Source organism: Ciconia boyciana, chromosome 24, assembly GCF_034638445.1.
Source record: "Ciconia boyciana chromosome 24, ASM3463844v1, whole genome shotgun sequence".
NCBI classification, from domain to species: domain Eukaryota; kingdom Metazoa; phylum Chordata; class Aves; order Ciconiiformes; family Ciconiidae; genus Ciconia; species Ciconia boyciana.
The window spans coordinates 5,098,775-5,116,468 of NC_132957.1; the positions used below are offsets into that span (position 1 = coordinate 5,098,775).

The 17,694-nt window shown below is 68.8% G+C and overlaps 2 protein-coding genes across 3 annotated transcripts; one reads left to right on the top strand and one right to left on the bottom strand.

Moving 5' to 3' along the window:
• Window positions 1-9,869: 9,869 nt before the first annotated feature.
• PLVAP (plasmalemma vesicle associated protein) lies at window positions 9,870-12,404 on the top strand. The gene is made up of 6 exons (XM_072845883.1): window positions 9,870-10,247; window positions 10,647-10,737; window positions 10,935-11,524; window positions 11,879-12,002; window positions 12,121-12,199; window positions 12,285-12,404. The coding sequence occupies exons 1-6, from the start codon at window positions 9,870-9,872 to the stop codon at window positions 12,289-12,291; spliced, it is 1,269 nt and encodes a 422-aa protein (XP_072701984.1). The 3' UTR covers window positions 12,292-12,404.
• A 1,326-nt stretch (window positions 12,405-13,730) lies between these two features.
• On the bottom strand, window positions 13,731-17,184 carry GTPBP3 (GTP binding protein 3, mitochondrial). 2 transcript variants are annotated; one of them, XM_072845294.1, is made up of 9 exons: window positions 17,102-17,184; window positions 16,211-16,446; window positions 15,695-15,781; window positions 15,382-15,584; window positions 15,196-15,268; window positions 14,955-15,098; window positions 14,643-14,808; window positions 14,263-14,541; window positions 13,735-14,164 (listed from the first exon to the last, which is right to left on the bottom strand). In XM_072845294.1, the coding sequence occupies exons 1-9, from the start codon at window positions 17,137-17,139 to the stop codon at window positions 13,933-13,935; spliced, it is 1,458 nt and encodes a 485-aa protein (XP_072701395.1). In that variant the 5' UTR covers window positions 17,140-17,184; the 3' UTR covers window positions 13,735-13,932. The 2 variants fall into 2 exon arrangements, with proteins under 2 accessions (XP_072701396.1, XP_072701395.1); XM_072845295.1 differs by lacking the exon at window positions 14,263-14,541 and having other exon boundaries at window positions 13,731-14,164.
• Window positions 17,185-17,694: the final 510 nt, after the last annotated feature.

Sequence of the window (17,694 nt, forward strand, 5' to 3'; positions counted from 1 at the left end):
CCCACATCCCATACCCCACATCCCGCTCCCCCCACCTCCTCCCAGCCCCACACAGCGGCAGGGACAGGACCTGGGCAGGCCCCACTCCCCGTCCCCCCAAGTGTTTCGGGGTCCCTTGGGGCAGCGACGGATCGGCCACGTTGCCTTTGCTCGGGGGACGTTTCCCTGCCGAGAACCACCAGCAGGAAAAACATTAAAAACCCCAGGATTTTAGCACAACTCCTGGAAAAAAAAGAGCGTTTCGAATTTCTCCCCAACAGAAGCCGAGCGGGCGCTGGCTCAGCCCCGCTCCCGGCCTCCCGAAAACCGGCCCGTGCAGTGGCTGGACCGCGATGCTCCCCAAGGCCGGGAGCGGAGGGCTCGCAGCCCTTCCCCACCCTTTAACCTTCCTCCTCCCCTCGCCAGCTCTTCCCCCGCTAAAAACCCTCCCAAACGGCAGCCGAGGAGTGTTCTGGATGGGGACATCCCGTGAAAGCCTGGACCGGAGAGGACATCACGGGGCCAAGCGCTTGCCAGAAGCCGGGGCTGGAGCCTGGCCCCAGCAGAGCCCCTTTGCCCAGCCGGAGCCGGGCAGCCGTGCTGGGCAGAACTGGGCGGGGGGGGCTGTGCTGCAGAAGGGTTTGCAGACTGGTACCGCCTACCCCAGTAACCCCACACCCAGGTACCCCACACCCTGGGTACACCTGTACCCCAAATCCCCCATACCCCTAAATCCCCCACACCCCGAGTACCCCACACCCCAAATCCCCCATACCCCTAAATCCCCCACACCCTGAGTACCCCACACCCCTAAATCGCCCATACCGCTAAATCCCCCACACCCCGAGTACCCCACACCCCAAATCCCCATACCCCTAAATCCCCCACACCCCTAAATCCCCCATACCCTGAGTACCCCACACCCCAAATTCCCCGTACCCCTAAATCCCCCATGCCCCAGTACCCCACACCCCTAAATCCCCCATACCCCTAAATCCCCCATACCCTGAGTACCCCACACCCCTAAATCCCCCATACCCCTAAATCCCCCACACCCCGAGTACCCCACACCCCTAAATCCCCCATACCCCTAAATGCGCCACACGGCGAGTACCCCACACCCCAAATCCCCCATACCCTGAGTACCCCATACCCCAAATCCCCCATACCCCTAAATCCCCCACACCCCGAGTACCCCACACCCCAAATCCCCCATACCCCTAAATCCCCCACACCCCGAGTACCCCACACCCCTAAATCCCCCATACCCCTAAATCCCCCACACCCCGAGTACCCCACACCCCTAAATCCCCCATACCCCTAAATCCCCCATACCCCGAGTACCCCACACCCCTAAATCCCCCATACCCCTAAATCCCCCACACCCCGAGTACCCCACACCCCTAAATCCCCCACACCCCTAAATCCCCCATACCCCGAGTACCCCACCCCTAAATCCCCCATACCCCTAAATCCCCCATACCCTGAGTACCCCACACCCCTAAATCCCCCATACCCCTAAATCCCCCATACCCTGAGTACCCCACACCCCTAAATCCCCCACACCCCTAAATCCCCCATACCCTGAGTACCCCACACCCCTAAATCCCCCATACCCCTAAATCCCCCACACCCCGAGTACCCCACACCCCTAAATCCCCCATACCCCTAAATCCCCCATGCCCCGAGTACCCCACACCCCTAAATCCCCCACACCCCTAAATCCCCCATACCCTGAGTACCCCACACCCCAAATTCCCCGTACCCCTAAATCCCCCACACCCCGAGTACCCCACACCCCTAAATCCCCCATACCCCAAGCTCTCCATGCTCCGGGTACCCCATTTTCACCCCCAGGCCCTCCACACCCCCGTTACCCCCTGCCCTGGGGATGCTCGCCTCTGTCACATCCCCCTCGCCGTGGGCACTGGCCCCACTGCCAGCTCCGTGGCACCCACAGCCCCTCGGCTCTGTCCCCCACTCCCCAGGACACGGGGCCGGGGTCACCCCCTGCAGAAGGCATGTCCCCCGCGGCATCTGCCCCAGCCCTGCCTGTACCAGCCCCGGCGCAGGCAGGGGCACGGCGCAGCCCCGTGAAAGACCCTGGCAGCCCAGTGGCCGTTCAACCCCCCGGGTGCTGCGTGCTCACGAACCATGTGATTTCCTGGGAAGTCTCACTGTTGGAGAAACGAAACAGCTCGGTTTTGGCGCAAACCTCGAGCTCCCTCTCAGCCCCGTGTGTTTTTGCCCAGACAGGGCAGCACAGGCGGGATGGAGGGCTGCCGGCTGCCCCCACGCAAGCGGTGTTGGAAGACATACATGGCCATGGCCCTCGGGGTGGTCGTCGTGGTGCTGGTGGCAACCCTCCCCGCCGTGCTCTGCCAGCTGGCCACGGGCTCCATGATGGTGGGGAACTGCTCGGCGAGGCTGGCACAGCTGGAGGAGGTGGTGGCCATCACCAACCAGTCCCTCGCCGAAGCCCGCGGGCAGTGGGACGGCTGCAGCAAGCAGCTGGTGGGTGCCAGGGTGCTGCTGGCGGGTGGGGGGCCAAGACCCCACGGGAAAACCTGCAGCCCCCAGCCCCAAGTTGGCTGGGTTTGGCTGGCGCGAGGGAGTGCCCGAGCCGGAGCCTCCCACCCTTTCCCTCTGCCTGTGCTCAGGGTGCGCTGGAGGCCAAAGTCTCGGAGCTGGAGCAGGAGCTCGGCAGGGTAACGCAGCTGCAAGGTGAGTCCTGGGCAGGGTGTGGCGTGCAGGGGGTGTGGGCACGGGCAACGGCCCCTGGGCTACCCTGATCCCCGTCCGCTGGGTCACCCTCATCCCCATCCCCTGAGACACCCTGATCCCCTTCCCCTGACACCTTCATCCTCGTCCCTTGAGACACCTTGATCCTTGTCCCCTCGGACATCTTGATCCCCTGTCCCCTGGGACACCCTGTTCCCTGTCCCCTGGGTCACCCTCCTCCCTGTCCCCTGGGACACCCTGATCCCTGTCCCCTGAGACACCTTGATCCCCATCCCCTCGGCCACCCTCATCCCTGTCCCCTGAGACACCCTCATCCCCATCCCCTGGGACACTCTGATCCCTGTCCCCTCAGCCACCCTCATCCCCATCCCCTGGGTCACTCTGACCCCCATCCCCTGAGACATCTTGATCCCCATCCCCTGAGACACCCTGATCCCCGTCCCCTGGGTCACCCTCGTCCCTGTCCCCTGGGACACCCTGATCCCCACCTGCTGTCACCTCCCTGCAGAGGAGAACAAGGCTCTCAAGGCAAAGGTGGCCCAGCAGCAGGAGCAGCTGGAGGACCTGCAGAGCAGCCGGTGAGCCCCCCGCTCCCCCTCGCCACCCCCAGCCCCACGCTCGGTCACCGACTCTCGCTGTCCTCCCCCAGGGACGAGCTCCAGCTGCAGAACTGGCGCCTGGAGAAGCAGCTCCAGGACATGAGGAGCCAGCTCTCGGGTGGGAACAGGCTCCCAGCCATGTCCCTCAGCCTCCTGGCTCTCCTCCTCCCCGGGATGCTCCTCCTGCGAGCCTGAAGCAGCAGGAACATGGGCACCCCCTGATTCTCTGTCCCCCGACGTGGGGCGAGGAGGGACCGTCCCCATCCAGCCCAGCGGGGTCTGGGGGTGGCAGCGGGCACAGTGCCCATTGCAGGAGCCTGGTGCCTGTTCAGCCCGGGACCACCTACGCTTCCCTGTACCCCCCTGCACACTCTGCTTGCCAAACTCCCGGAGACGTCCCTGGGGAGACGATTTCCCTCCGGCCACCAAGGGCTGTGCCCAGGGTGAGGGAGGGGACAGGGCATGGGCATGAGGGGACAGACATGTAGCACTGTGCAGGGCTGCCTCGAGTTGAGGGGCCCGCAGGGATTCCACGGTTAGGTGATTTATAACCAAATCCCAATAAAACCTTGTGAAAATCCAGTGTTTTGTTGCTCCAGCAGTTCTTGGGGACCTGGAGACCCAACTTTGCTGCACGGTGGGGACAAGGGGCTGCTCCAGAAACCCCTTGGGCAGATGGCAGCCTCGGCATCCCCAGCACCCACTGGACCCCAACCGCATCCCCGCTCATCCCCGCAGTTGTGACCCACGGCCGGGCGCGGGGGCAGAGCGTCCTCCCACCTCCAGCACAAACAAAATCTATTCTGGGCTGTGACCTGGGAGAAACCGCAGCCCAAAGCGGTGTTTGGTGAGAAAAAAAACACACGCGGCAATTACAGCAACCCAGGGAGCGACCTGCCCCGGGGACACCGGCACATCCCGGGCAGCCGCCACCGGAGCGGGCGAGCGGCCCTGTGTCCCCCTCCAGCATGGACCCCGCCGTGCCCAAGGCCACCCTGAAGGTGCTGGGACTGTGCGCAGTGCTGCTGGTGCTGGTGGCGGCGGTGACGGTCTCGGTGGCGGTGATGGTGTGGCGCTCAGAGGCGGTGGGGAAACTGCGGGGCTGCCGGGAATGGGCGGCCAACGAGAGCCGGGAGCTGGGGAATCGCTTGGCCGAGCTGGAGCGGGAGCGAGCCCGGCTGCAGCGGGCAGCGGCAGCGGGCGCACGGGCGGAGGATGCTCTGCGGCGGGAGATCACCCAGGCCCGTGGTGACGGCAAGAAGCTCAATGCCAGCCTGGCATCCTGCCGGGAGCGGGCGGTAGGTGCTAGCAGGGATGGGGACGGGGGGGGGGGGTCCTAGGTGCTGGCAGGGATGGGGACAGGGGGGTCCTCGGCCACCCAGCTGCATGCAAGGGGAGAGGGATGCTGGGGCGGAGAGGAGGGTTTCCGCGGGAGCTCAGTAGCCAAGCCCAGGGTGCTGCTTTGTCCCCGGGAGGATCTTGACCAGGCTCGTGGAAAGCCCCAGCGCTGACGGGAAAGTTGCTGCAGACGGGCAACCCCCGGAGAGCAAAGGCCGGGATGCAAAGAGGAGCCGGAAAGCGGGGGAGAGGCAGCCCCGGGAGAGGGGGGGACTGGCAGCACCCTGGGGGTGCACGGCCGCCGTCCTGCATGGGACGCCCCAAAAGGGGAGCCCCGGCTGCTCCCGGTCCCTCGGCACAGCCCCGGTCCCGCTGTCTCCCTGCCCGGGTGCCCATGCCCAGCCAGGGCCAGCTATTCTTAGCCGTGACCGAGCTGCTCCGCACACATATAATTACCCCGTCCCAAAGCAGCAGCGGAGGCCGGAGCCGGTGCGGAGCTGCCGTTTCTCTCCTCCCAGGTATTTTTAGCTGTGGCCCCGGCTGGGAAAGGGCCTGGCCCCAGCGCCGCGGCCGCAGTCCGGAGGAAGAGCCGGGTCCCGCCGCCCCTCCGGGCTCATCCGGCTGAACAATGGCCCGGAGAGGCTGGAAAAGTGCTCTGGCTTCCCAGGGCTGGCGCCGGGAACGGGGCTGGGCTATGCAGCCTCTTGGGGACCCATCTGGGGGGAGCCCTGTCCCCTCCCAGGCACCGGGGATGTCACCCACGGGGAGCTTGAGTGGCGTGGGACTCCCGTGACATCCCCGGTGCACCAGCATCCTCACCAAGCTCAGGCTGAGCCATCCCTCCAGGGAAGAGGGATTTTTCCCCAAAGCCGTGTCCCTACCCCTTCGAGAAACGTGACGGGGGGGCGGGGGAACCTAAGGCCACCAGGAGCATGGGGACAGCTTGGGGACACGGGGAGGTGGTGAGGAGGCCTTCGGCAGCAGATGAAGAGACAGGAGGACACTGCCCACCCCCCGTCCCCACGCCGCCGTGTCCCCTCTCCCCAGGCCACGCTGGAGGCCAACGCGACGGCGCTGGGGGACGAGGTGCTGGCCCTGCGGCGCGAGCGGGCTGAGCTGGCCGGCGGCAAGGCGGCTCTGCAAGGTGAGGTCTGTCTGGACGCCGTATCCCTCCGTCCGTCCCCTGGGAGCAGCGGCACGGAGCGCGGGTCCTCCACCACCCTGTGCAAGGAGCCCACCCGGGGGGGGGGGGGTCCCGCAGCCGCACGCCCTTTGGGGGGCAACGCGTGGTGGGGGAGGCTCGGGTTTGGGGTGCTGGGGTTTGGGGTGCGCGGGTGACCCCACTGTCCCCTTCGTCCCGCAGAGGAGCTGGCGCGGGGCGAGGAGCAGGTGCTGGGGCTGCGGCAGCGGCTGGAGGAGGCGGTGGAGCAGCGGCGAGCGCTGCGGGCGCGGGGGGAGCAGTGCGAGGCCCGGCAGAAAGAGCTCGAGGCCACCCTGTAAGGTCCTTGTCCCCCGCCACGGGCTGGGCACCCCAGAGCATCCAGCCCCACACCCAGCCTCATCCCAACCCTCCATCCCCATCCCTCCCCATGGGGACCCTCCGTCCCCCATCCCGGGGCAGGGAGACCCCCCCCCCCCGACGCGGCTTCGCTCTCACCGCAGGCGGGACTACGCGGCCGAGGTCGACGCGCTGCGGCGGCGGGCGAGGGACCGAGCGACCGGGCGCAGGTGCCCCCCGTCCCGGTACTTTCTGTGGGTGCTCCCTGCCTGCGTGGCTGCGGGGTGGGGGGAGATGGCATCGGGACAGGGAGGGGGCTTCACCGGCGCAGCCAGCCCGGGTGCTCACGGGCACGCTTCCCAGCACGTGCCATCGTCACCGGTGTCCCCAGGGGAGCAGGACTCACTCCCTGCCCTCTCCTCTTTTGCAGGAAGGGCTGAAGCCCTGCAACCTCCCCTTCCCCGACCCCCTCCCTGCCGGGGGCTGGGGGCCGGGCCCCCCCCACCCCGCTGAGCCCATTATTCCCAGTCCCACACGCCCCTTAGCACTGGGACCCAGCAGCGGCTCAGCCCCGGCCGTGTCCGAGCGGAGCCAAGCGCATCCAGATGAACGATGCTGGTGGTCACCAGCTGTCCTGATCCCACCGTGTGTCCCCATCCTGCCGTCTGTCGCGACGCTGCCGTGCGTCCTGATGCCACCGTGTCCTGATGCCACCACGTGTCCTCATCCTGCCACCTATCGCGATGCTGCCACGTGTCCCCATCCTGCTGGGTGGCCTGATGCCACCGCCGCAGCAGGACGGCAGGACCGGAGGGGTCGGTCGTCCAACTTTTGGGCAGAGTTTTAGCTCGACCAAGGGATGGTTTCCCCACCGAGTGCTTGGAGCTGCTCTTTCATCAGCTCCGGGCTTCAGTGCCACCTTCCCAGCGTGCTCCAGAAACTGGGAAGACTGGGAAGGCATTTGGGCAATAAAGGCTGCTCTGCTCACCGGGATGTCTCCCTGTGCCACCAGCCCGGCCGTCCCCCTGTTCCCCTGAGCCCAGCAAGCCCCCCACCAAGCCCAGCTGTCCCCCCAAGCCCACCATCCCCCTGAGCCCAGCCGTCCCCCACCAAGCCCAGCCGTCCCCCCGAGCGCAGCCATCTCCCCCCGAGCCCAGCCATCCCCCACCAAGCCCAGGCGTCCCCCACCGAGCCCAGCCATCTCCCACCGAGCCCAGCCGTCCCTCACCGAGCCCAGCCATCTCCCCCCGAGCCCAGCCATCCCCCCGAGCCCAGCCATCCCCCTGAGCCCAGCCATCCCCAGGGCTTTAACCAGGGCTGCCACCGCGGTGCCCAGCGGCTGCCCCGGCAGGACCCGGCTCTGCCAGGGACCCCGCAGGCACCCCGAGGGGACCCAGCCAGGGACGCTGGGCCGAGGCCGAGAAGCAGGGGGGGGGACGGGACACGGGGATCAGCAGCTGCTGCTCTTTTGCAGTCGCTTCCCAGCATCTTTGATCCACTTTGAAGAAGGTTTCCAGGAAAGTTGCAGATTTTCCTGCCGCCGCCGCCGCGGTATCCTGTGCAGAGGGCAGGCAGGCCATGCACAGGCATCCGGCCTCCCACTGCCGGCGAGCCCCATGGGGGATCACCCCCCGGACCCCCCGGCTCGGGGGGCTGGGGAAGGTGCTGGCAAGCGGCTTTCGAGGTGAAAGTCGGGGGTCCCCAGGCTGTGGAGCCCGTGGGGGGGGGACACGGGACCAACCCTGTTCCCACACCCCAAACCCCGTGGTCCCAGAGCGGAGACCCCAGCCCCGTAGCAGCTTGGGACAGGGAGGGGAACCGGGCAGAGCCATTCCCATGGCCCGACCTCAACGCAGCGCCGGCCCTCGGCATGGGAAGGATTAATTATAGCCAGGAGGTTAATTGGAAAATGGGACGGAGGCAGGGTCTGCAGTGCCGGGGGCAGGGGGGGGACGCCCCGTCGGGGTCCCTGGTGACCCCGGGAGGCTGCGGGGAGCCCTTGGGGTGGGCTGCCAGAGGGAGCATCCGACCAACGAAGCCGCCGGCACGCCAGGGTCCCGGGGTCAAGGGTCTGGCAGAGCCCCGGCAGCGTCCCCGCAGCGGGGCTGGCGAGGGGGGCCGGGGGGGTGACTCACCGTTATTTGCAGCTCAGGAAGGAAACGGCAGTAGCTGAGAATGGATTCGGGACCGACACCATCCCGGCCATCGCAGACACTTCCTGGTCCCCAGGGACCGCGGCGCAGCCAGAAGGCAGGAAACAGCAAGCGGCTCGGGGTCAGCGCCCAGCGTGGCCCCACACCTCGGCCCCCCCAGCCAGCCCCCCACCCCCTCCATCCCGGGCTGGGCATCCTGCAGAGCTGGGGGCATCCCGAGTGCAGCCGGCCCCTCCACCGCAGCCCAGGGCTCCTGCGGGATGGGGACGGGGTGGCAACGGCCGTGGTGGCAACGGCCGTGGTGGCAATGGCCGTGGCCAGGATCCGACCGTGGTCCGGCTCAGCCCAGATGCCCCATCTGTGGTCGCCGGCGCCGAGGGTTGGACGGGCAGCATCCCCCTTCCCTCCAGTCCCTGCCATGGTGCTGCCCACACCCGATGCAACCCCTTTTCCCTGCGCTGAGGAGCCCCTTCCATGTCCCCAAGCCAGCCCTCACCCCCCAGGCTCCCCCCTCAGCCTGGCACAGGGCCCAGGGGACCCCAAACCTGGAGCGGGACGGAGGAGACGGCTGCAAACCCACAGCTCTTTCCATCCGTGCGTGGCTGGGCTGAGCTGCCGTGGCAGCGGCACTGGCACGGGTGGCCGTCCTCGCACAGGGCCAGGGCCACCCGCGCTCCACGTGCTCGGCCGGGGCTTCCTCGGTAGCCTGGGCACCCGGTGGTCCCGCAGGCGGGCAGGCAGAGGTCTGGATTTGCCCCTTGCTCCCCTCCACCGGCTGCTCTCTGCCCAGCAGAGATGTCCCCGGCGGGGGACAGAGATTAGGAGCGGCTCCCCAGGCCCCACGGCAGGATGGGGGCTCTGCGGAGTGCCAGCACCCACGGGTGCCGCAGCCGCAGGTTCCCACCAGTGGCTTCATCCCATGGCCCCACGTCACCCGCCCCAGCCCACTGCCACCCTACCTGGAAGCCAGGGCCTGGCCACATCCTTACCCTGCCCGCGAGCCGCCTGCAAGGTGCAGGAGAGCAGACGTGGAGCATCGGTCCCTGCGTGTCACCCACCTGACGAGCAGCGGGGTCCGGCAGTGCCGTCGCGTGCCACCATCCCACCATGAGGACGTGGCACCAGGACCAACCCGGGGCCCCCAGTGCAGGCGATGGGATCCTCCTCCGTCACCCCACCAGCGAGCGCCGGCAGCCGCAGCCCACCCTGCCTGCCCCCGGGGACTCATTCCCCGGGCATCCCCCGTGCCCGCCGTGCCGGGGGCTATTTCGGGGTGAGAGCTGGTCCCGGGGGAGCGCCGGGCCCCGGCACAGGGAGGGGGAGCAGGGTCCCAGGCTTCGCCCTCATCCATTAGCAACCGGGAACAATAGTTCCCCCGCAAACAGAAGCCGCGTTGTGATAATCTGGCGGGTCCGAGGCATCCGGAGAGGCAGGAAGGAGCCCAGCAGAAGGAAATATTAAATAGAGCAATATAAACACGGCGGCAGGAGTGAGCTCCACCCCGGCGTGGCCCCGTTGAAAGGGGCTGCCGCGGGGTGGGGTGCACAGAGCATCAGCGGGATGGAGAAGAGCAGCTACGCCATGGCCAAGTTTGGTCTGGAAGCCAAGGAGGCGATGCCCAAGCGGGACTGTGGTTTTTACGTGAAGTATATCTTCCTCTTCACCTCCCTCATCCAATTCCTCATCATCCTGGGGCTGGTGCTGTTCATGGTGTACGGCAACGCGCAGGCAGGCACCGACACGCATCTTCGGCTGCTGGAGGAGCAGCTACAGGATCGCTACAACAAGATCATCACCCTCAGCGGGAGGAACATCAACCTGACGCGTACCCTCAACGCCACCCTCAAGGAGAAACAAGGGCTGCAGGCCCTCGCCCAGAAGGTGCAGCGGGACCTGGATAAGTGCAATAGCACCCAGGCTCCCAACTCCATCCCCAAGGTGAGCCCCCCCCTCCCCGGGGAGGGAAGGCGAAGCCCCTCCTGGGTATGGGGGGCAGCGACCCACCCATGGGTGCTGGGGGATGCAAGGAGCCGGGACCTCGCTTCAGCCCTGCAAGCTTCAGCAGGGATGGATGAGAGGGTTTGGGGGGGGCAGATCCCGCTGGTGATGCCGACGTGCCCCCCCAGCCCCGGGGGGCTCTCAGCCCTGGCATCCCAGAGGCAACCGCTGGCCGAGGGGGTTCCAATCTCGCAGCCCCCCCTCCTCATCCTCCCCAGCCCCCCGCCAGCCCCCAGCGCTCTTACTACCACCCGGGGGGAGCGAGGCGATGCCGGGGGGGGGGGGGATGTCCTTGTGGGACGCTCTGAACCCCCCCTCCTCTTCCTCCCCGCACCTCAGCTGCAGGACACGATGAAGATCATCTTCTACCAGAAGACGAAGCTGGACGAGTGCCACATGACCATCAGCCTCATCAACGCCAGCTGCAGCGGTAAGGGACACCCCCCTCCCCGGACCCCCTCTCCCAGCCCCCTGGGGACCCCCAGCACCCTCGGGGACCCGCTGCAGCCTGTGCAGGGGGTCCTCCCCCTCCCCGGACCAGGCAGGGGTTGTGACCCCAAGATGTGGGGTGGGAGTTGGGGGGCAAAACCATGCACCCCAACCCCATGTCGTCGTCCCCCCCCGCAGCCGAGAAGGCGTTGCTGCGGAGCCAAGTGGACCAGACAGCCTTGACCAAGAAGGAGCTGGAGGAAAACTGCCGCAAAGCGGGTGCCACGCTGACCAAAGCCACCCAGGAGCAGGAGAGCTGCCAGCGGGACCTGCTCACCACCAGAGCCGTCTGCGAGTCCACCAAGATGAACCTGGACCTGCAGAAGCACGAGTGCAGCTCCTTGAAGTCCGACGTGAGCTACACCTTCCAGCGCATCAAGGACATGCTCCGACCGTACAGCTGCAACGACGTCCACGACCAGCTCGCCTGGTTGACGCAGCGGGCAGAAGCGCTTTTCCTCTGGCAGCAGGAACGGGAGACCAAATACGTGGGGAAAAGCGTCTGCGACATGAACGTGCTCCAGTGTCGCATCAACTGCTCCGGGGAGAAGCAGGAGTTGGAGAAGCGGCTGCAGGATGTCGAGAAACAGGTCAAGGGTGGCCAGGAGGAGAAGAAGAAGCTGCTGGCGGAGAAGGAGCAGCTCGGGAAGGAGCTGGAGGAGAAGAGCAAAGCTGCCGCGCAGGCTGGGTACTTCAAGGACCAGCTCAACATCTGCATGGGCTCCAAGGTGAGGGAGCCGCTGGGGCATGGGGAGCTCCCCGAGCACCCTCCGCGGCCACGCCGGGAGCACACGAGGCCGGGCACGTGCATCTTGCTTTTGCACACGCAATTTTGCACGTACACCTTCCTTTTGCACACGCAATTTTGCACGTGCACCTTCCTTTTGCACATGCACTTCCGCAAACGCACCTTTTTCGCACGTGCATTTTCTTTTGCAAACACACTCCTGCACACGCGCTCCTGCACGGCCGCGGGTGCACCCCAGGCAGGGACAAGCCACCGCAGCACCCTCGGGCCCCCTTCACCCAGAGGTGAAGCAGCGGTGCCAGCGCTGACCGCCACCGCCCGCTCTCCTCCGCAGATGGACGCCTTCTTCGACATCACGGGCTCGCGGTCGCCGGGGGCCGGCGGGCGGCTGGGACCCTTCACCAGCACCGGCTCCTACGCGGATGTCCTGAGGAACCAGGGCATCTTCGGGAATATGGGTGAGTCCTGGGGGGGGGGGGGGTGCTGTGGGACCAGCCCCCCGGCACGCTGGGGGCCACCGTGTGTCCCCCCGCCGGCACCCAGGCCGGCTCAGGCCCCGCTGCTCCATCCCACCAGGCAAAATCAACACAGAGGAGATCCAGCGGTCGGTGCAGAAGATCATGGAGCAGTACACGTCCATCCTGAAGAACCCCAGGTGAGGGGGGCCGGCTTGGGAGCCCACCGGGCTGGGGCGGGGGGGGGCAGAGGGTGCCGGGGGCCTGATCCTGCCATCTCCGCAGCGGCTAACGGCCGAGCGGCACACGGAAAACAGCGGTGAGGGGCTCGAGGACAAGCCCAGGAGGTGCTTCCCGCAGCATGGACAGCAAACCCCGACCGGGAGCGAGCGGCCGGCACCGCTGCCGTCCTCCCCCCGTCCTGGGGGAGCCGCCAGCACGGCGGGGGCCAGGACCACCCTCCCCTGTCCCCTTCTCCGAGCCCCCGTGCTCTTCCCCTCCCGCACGCTCACCTCCCCTGCGCATGTACCCATACGCTTGGAGCCGGGGCGGTTGGCAGCTGTAAATACAGCCGGCCCTGAGCACTGACACAGCTCGCCACACGTGTGCTCGGATGCCTACGGGGGGAGTGCAGAGGCCACGACTGGGATGGGGAGCGGGAACATCCTGTCCCAGCTTCACGTGCCCCTTTGGGGGGCTGCAATCGCCCCCGCCAGGAAACCCAGCCCCGGCAAACCCTGGCCCCGGGCTTTCCCTGCTGGCTAGCGGGAAGCGCGCGAGGCCAAGCGAGCGGGAAGCCCTTGACCACCGAGCCCCGGCAGCCCCATCCTGCCACGGAGCCCCCTCGGCACGCCGGGGCGTGGGGCCGGGGCACAGCGACGGGCACAGGACGTGCCAAACGCAGTGATTAATCACCAGCTGCCGCTCGCTGATTTATGGCCACACTTCCCACTCCTTCCTGTTGAAAGAGCCTTTCCTGCCTGCCGCTCTGCCCGCACGCCATCCCCTGCCAGCACCTCATCGGCCGCACGTAGTGCACCCATCCCCATCGCCATCCCCAGCCAGCACCCCCAGGTCCCATTCGGGTCCCCCAGGTCCCATTCGGGTCCCCTGAGCCGTGTCCCTCCCGGAATACGTGCGGCCACACGCTCCCGCCACACGCTCCCGCCACCCACCGCTGCCCGAGGATGGGGACGCCGCCGGGTCCCCCTGTCCCTGGAAGCGCACGGTGCCAGGGTGGGATTGGGGTGACGGAGGGACTCCCCCGGGGACCAGCCCGGCTGGGGAACTGGGGGGACCCGCTCGCTGCCAGAGGATTTCCTGGAGTTCCGCTGTAACCGTGGAGCGCCAGGCAATTCCCGAGGCTGGGAGCCCCGGCCGGCAGGCGGGAGAGCAGGGGGCCCCGTGGAGCCCCCCACCTTCGGGGTTGCAGAGCCGAAAGCTGCCAGGTGGGTGCGAAAGCTGGGGGGGATCCCATGGCTCCCCGGGCTGGGGCTGTGCCCTGGGGGGGTGGGGGGTGTCAAGATCCCCACGCTGCGTCCCCGGCGCTGGGGGTGGAATTGGGGCGCCAGGATGGAGCCCATCGGGATGCCGAGCCCTGCGTCCCCCATGCCACGGCGCAGGGGGATGCCCCGGGGGGGGGAAGCCCAGAGTGGCTTTTCCCTTCCAGCCGCTCCAGCTCCTCGTTTGTCCTCCTGGCCAGGAAACGGGGCCTCTCCCAGTGGTTTTTCCCATGTCTGGGGCTCGGGACATGCTCCCCCCCCCCGGCCAGGAAAACAACGCAGCCCCACGGCACCAGGGACCAGGGAGGGGGAAGGATGCCAGAGCCGCCGAAGGCACCACGGTTTAATACCAGCGCGGAGCCAAGAGCTCCCCCGCCCACGGTCCTTCATGCTGGTGGCACTGCGGCTGGGGGACCCCCCCGCCGTGCCCCTCACTTGCCAACGCAGAAGTCCCTGAAGATGATGTCGAGGACGTCCTCGGCGCCCACGTGGCCGGTGATCCGGCCCAGATGCCGCCGCGCCAACCGCAGCTGCTCGGCCGCCAGCCCCAGGTCCCGCCGGCGCTCCCGGCCGTAGCGTGCCAGCGCTGCCACGCAGTCACCCAGGTGGAGGCCGTGCCGGCTCTGCGTCAGGCTGGGCGAGCCTGCCAGGGGGTCTCCGCATCTGGGGGGGGGGGGGAGAAACCAGCCTGGAGCACCCCCCCTCCCCGAGCCGGGACGGGGGGTGTCCGGTGTGTGTCACCCCATGTCCCCCCCACTCACAGCCGCGCCAGCTGCTGTGCCAGCAGCTCCAGGAGGCGGTCGAGCCCCTCGCCCGTCTTGCAGGAGAGGAGGGCGGCGGGGGGCAAGGGGTCCCCCCGGGTGCAGGCGTCACGCAGGGGTCCCCCGTCCCCCCGCAGCAGGTCGGCCTTGTTGAGCACCAGGATGCAGGGGGGGGTGGTGGGGGGCAGCAGGGACCCCAGGGCGGCCCCCAGCCCGGCCGGCTCGGCAGGCACCGCCGCGGCGTCCAGCACGGCCAGCACCAGATCCGCTTGCCGCAGCCTGGGTGCGGGGGGGCAGCAGGGTGGGGCATGGGGCCGCATCCTGCCACCCCCCAGCCAGCCCGGCCCCTGCGGTGGGGGGTACCCCCCGCCCAGCCTCACCGGTCCCGTGCGCGGCTGACCCCCTCCTGCTCAACGGGGTCGGTGGCATCGCGGAGCCCGGCCGTGTCGCTCAGCACCAGGGGGTAACCGCCAACGTTCAGGGCCACCTCCACCACGTCCCGCGTTGTCCCCGCCACCGGCGACACGATGGCTGCCGGACGCTGGCCTGGGTGGGGGGGGGACACGACACGACACAGCGGACGATGCTGGGGACCCCCCTGCCCTTGCGGTGTCGGGGACAGTGGCTGCTGTCCCTGGGGAGGGGGAACCTCGTCCGGGCTGCGAGCAGCCCCCCCGCCACGTCCCACTCACACAGCAGGTTGAGCAGGCTGCTCTTGCCCACGTTGGGGGGGCCGGCGATGACGGCACGGACCCCCCCGCGGAGCAGCTCCCCACGGCGCCCGTCACGCAGGTGGGCACCGATCTCCTGCTCCAGCGCCCGCACGGTGGCATCCACTGCGGGGAGAGAGCAGGGGGACGTGGCGGGGGGACGACGACGACAACAGCGGGGAGGGGGGTGTCCCAGCCCCCATGCCACCCTGCCATCCCTCACCTTGGGACAAGACCTCTTCCTCCACGTTGTCATCCTCACTGAAGTCGATATAGGCTTCAAGGTGGGCGAGAGCCTGGGGACCAGGGGGGGTCAGCGGGGACAACCTGGCCCCACGTCCCCAAGCCACCGTGCGCCAGCAGAGGAACCTGGGTGGCCGGATCCAAGCCCGCGCCCCACCACCCTCACCTGGGTGAGGGTCTCGCTCCAGCGCTGGTAGAGCTGGCCCAGCTCGCCCTCCATCTGCCGCAGCGCCTGCCGCCGCTGGGCCTCCGTCTCTGCCCGGATCAGGTCCCCCAGCCCCTCGGCCGCCGTCAGGTCCAGCTTCCCGCGGCGGAAGGCTCGGCGCGTGAACTCCCCAGGCTCGGCGGGACGCAGCCCGGGCAGGCAACCTGCCAGCCCCGGGGTTAGCCCCCCTCCCCGAGCTGGGGGCACCCTCTGGCAGCACCCCGGGGGGCAGGACCCGAGGGGGGGGCAGGAGGAGGGACGGGGGGAGCCTCACCCAGCGCCCGCAGCACCCCGCTCACCACCGCCGGCCCGCCGTGCACGTGCAGCTCGGCGCAGTCCTCCCCGGTGAAGCTCTGGGGACCTGCAGAGCCGGGGCACAGCTTGGACGGGCACCGGCTGAGCCCACTGCCGCGACCTCGCCCCCGGCCGCATCCAGCACACCCCATCCCTTCCCCTCCCGTGTTAGCATGCGTGCTTCGACCCCGCAAGGGGCTTTTGGGGGGCTCAGGAGAGACCCCCCCTCCCCCCGCTAGCAGCTGTGCCGCAGCTATATAGGATCGGTGCAAAGGGGCCAGCGTTGAGCCGGGACCATCCCCGCTTAGCCGGTTCACAGTGCCGGGGAAGCCAAGAGGGGCTTGGCTTGGCTTGAGCCCTGCCTGTGCCGGGCACCGAGACCCCCACCAAGCACCGAGACCCCTACCAAGCACCGAGACCCCCGCACCAAGCACCGAGACACCTACCAAGCACCGAGACCCCCCCACCAAGCACCGAGACCCGATGCCAACCCCACCTGGGAACCAGACGACGAGGCCGCGGTCCAGGGGCTCTGCGGTGGCGGGGTCACGGATGCGTCGCAGGGCCAGGACACGGGGTGGGGGCAACTCGGGGTGCCCGGTGAGGCTCTGCAGGGCCCCGCGGCTGCCCGGCCCGCTGGTGCGGATGACGGCCACCCCGCATCGCCCGTGTCCCGAGGAGAGGGCGAAGATGGTGTCCCCCCATGCCGCGGAGCACGGGCGCTGCGCCCACCTGCGACAGGGCAGGCAGCCCGGAGAGGGGGTGCAGGGGTGGGGGGTCCCCTATCCACCCCCCCCCAGATGGGGCAGAGAGGGTGCAGGGATGCACAACCCCCCATTCGCCCCCCCGGGACCCCTCCCCGTGCACCCCACAGACCCAAAGGGGCTCCCACTGGGGCTCCCCCTCCCCTCTGCCCCCCAAGATGTTGGGGTGCACCCCCTCCTTCTGCACACCCCCCCGCGCACCCTGCCAGGCCCGGGGCGGGCAGGCAGGCAGGGTGCAGGGGTGCACCCTTCTCCCCCCACAGCTCCCCCTCCTGAAGGTGCAGCCCCCCCCTCCGTGCACACACACCCCCGTGCGCACCCCTCCGCTTTGGGGAGCATCCCCACCCCACCCAAAGGTGCACGCCCCCATGCACACCCTCCCCGTGCAACCCTACCTCCAGGTACTCCCCTTCCCATGCACCCCTCCCCAGCTGCACCCCTCACCCCAGGTGCTCCCCCTCCCCATGCACCCCTCACCCCAGGTGCACCCCTTCCCCATCCGCCACCCTGCACCGGGGCAACTCCAGCCCCAGGCCCACCCCCGCCCGTGCACCCCTCCCCAGGGTCCCACCACCCCAGGGTGCCCCCACCCCGTGGGAACCCCCACCCCGGGGTGCCCCCACCTGCGCCCCGCCGCGCTCAGCGCCCTGCGCAGCGCCATGAGGCCCCGGCGCACACCGCCCACACCCCGCGGCGGCCTCAGCGCAAGGGCCTCGCCCCGCCCATCCGCGCGCGTCGATTGGCCAGTACACCAGCGGGGGGCGGGATTCATGCGGCGGCCCAGTTTTTGATTGGCCAACGGGGCAGCCATGATGCCGGGCCGCCTGAGGGCGTGCAGGAGCCGAGCGTTTCCGCCCGGCGCAGCGTTGCCCTGCCCGGGGCGGCCGCGGGGGTCCCTGCCTGTCGTCCCCCCCCCGGCTCCCTGCCGGTCCCCGCCGGGCGGGCGGGGCTGCAGCCGCCCCCCCTCCACGGTCCTTCCGAGGCACTGCACGCCCGCTCGCCCCGCCCGGGTGCTGCCCCCGCGGGGTGCAGGGTGCGGGGGTTGCAGCGGGGCCCCCCCCGGGGTCCCCCAGGTATTGCGGGGCCACCTTGCGGGTGCGGGGCCGGGCGGGAGCCAGACACCCGCGACCCCTGGCTGCACCCTAAAAATAACCCCCAGCACCACAGCACCCTGAGCTGGGGGGGGCCCCGTGCCCGGAGCAGGGGGGGCAGCACC

Bases quoted from the DNA above. Each gene is read 5' to 3' on its own strand.
- PLVAP (XM_072845883.1), top strand. From the start codon at position 9,870: ATGGAGAAGAGCAGCTACGCCATGGCCAAGTTTGGTCTGGAAGCCAAG. The intron at 10,248-10,646 runs GTGAGCCCCCCC...CCCGCACCTCAG, and splicing joins CTCCCAACTCCATCCCCAAG to CTGCAGGACACGATGAAGAT. The intron at 10,738-10,934 runs GTAAGGGACACC...CCCCCCCCGCAG, and splicing joins CATCAACGCCAGCTGCAGCG to CCGAGAAGGCGTTGCTGCGG.
- GTPBP3 (XM_072845294.1), bottom strand. From the start codon at position 17,139: ATGGCGCTGCGCAGGGCGCTGAGCGCGGCGGGGCGCAG. The intron at 15,782-16,210 runs GTGGGGTTGGCA...CCGGCTCTGCAG, and splicing joins CCTCGTCGTCTGGTTCCCAG to GTCCCCAGAGCTTCACCGGG. The intron at 14,165-14,262 runs GTGAGTGGGGGG...CCCCCCCCCCAG, and splicing joins GCACAGCAGCTGGCGCGGCT to ATGCGGAGACCCCCTGGCAG.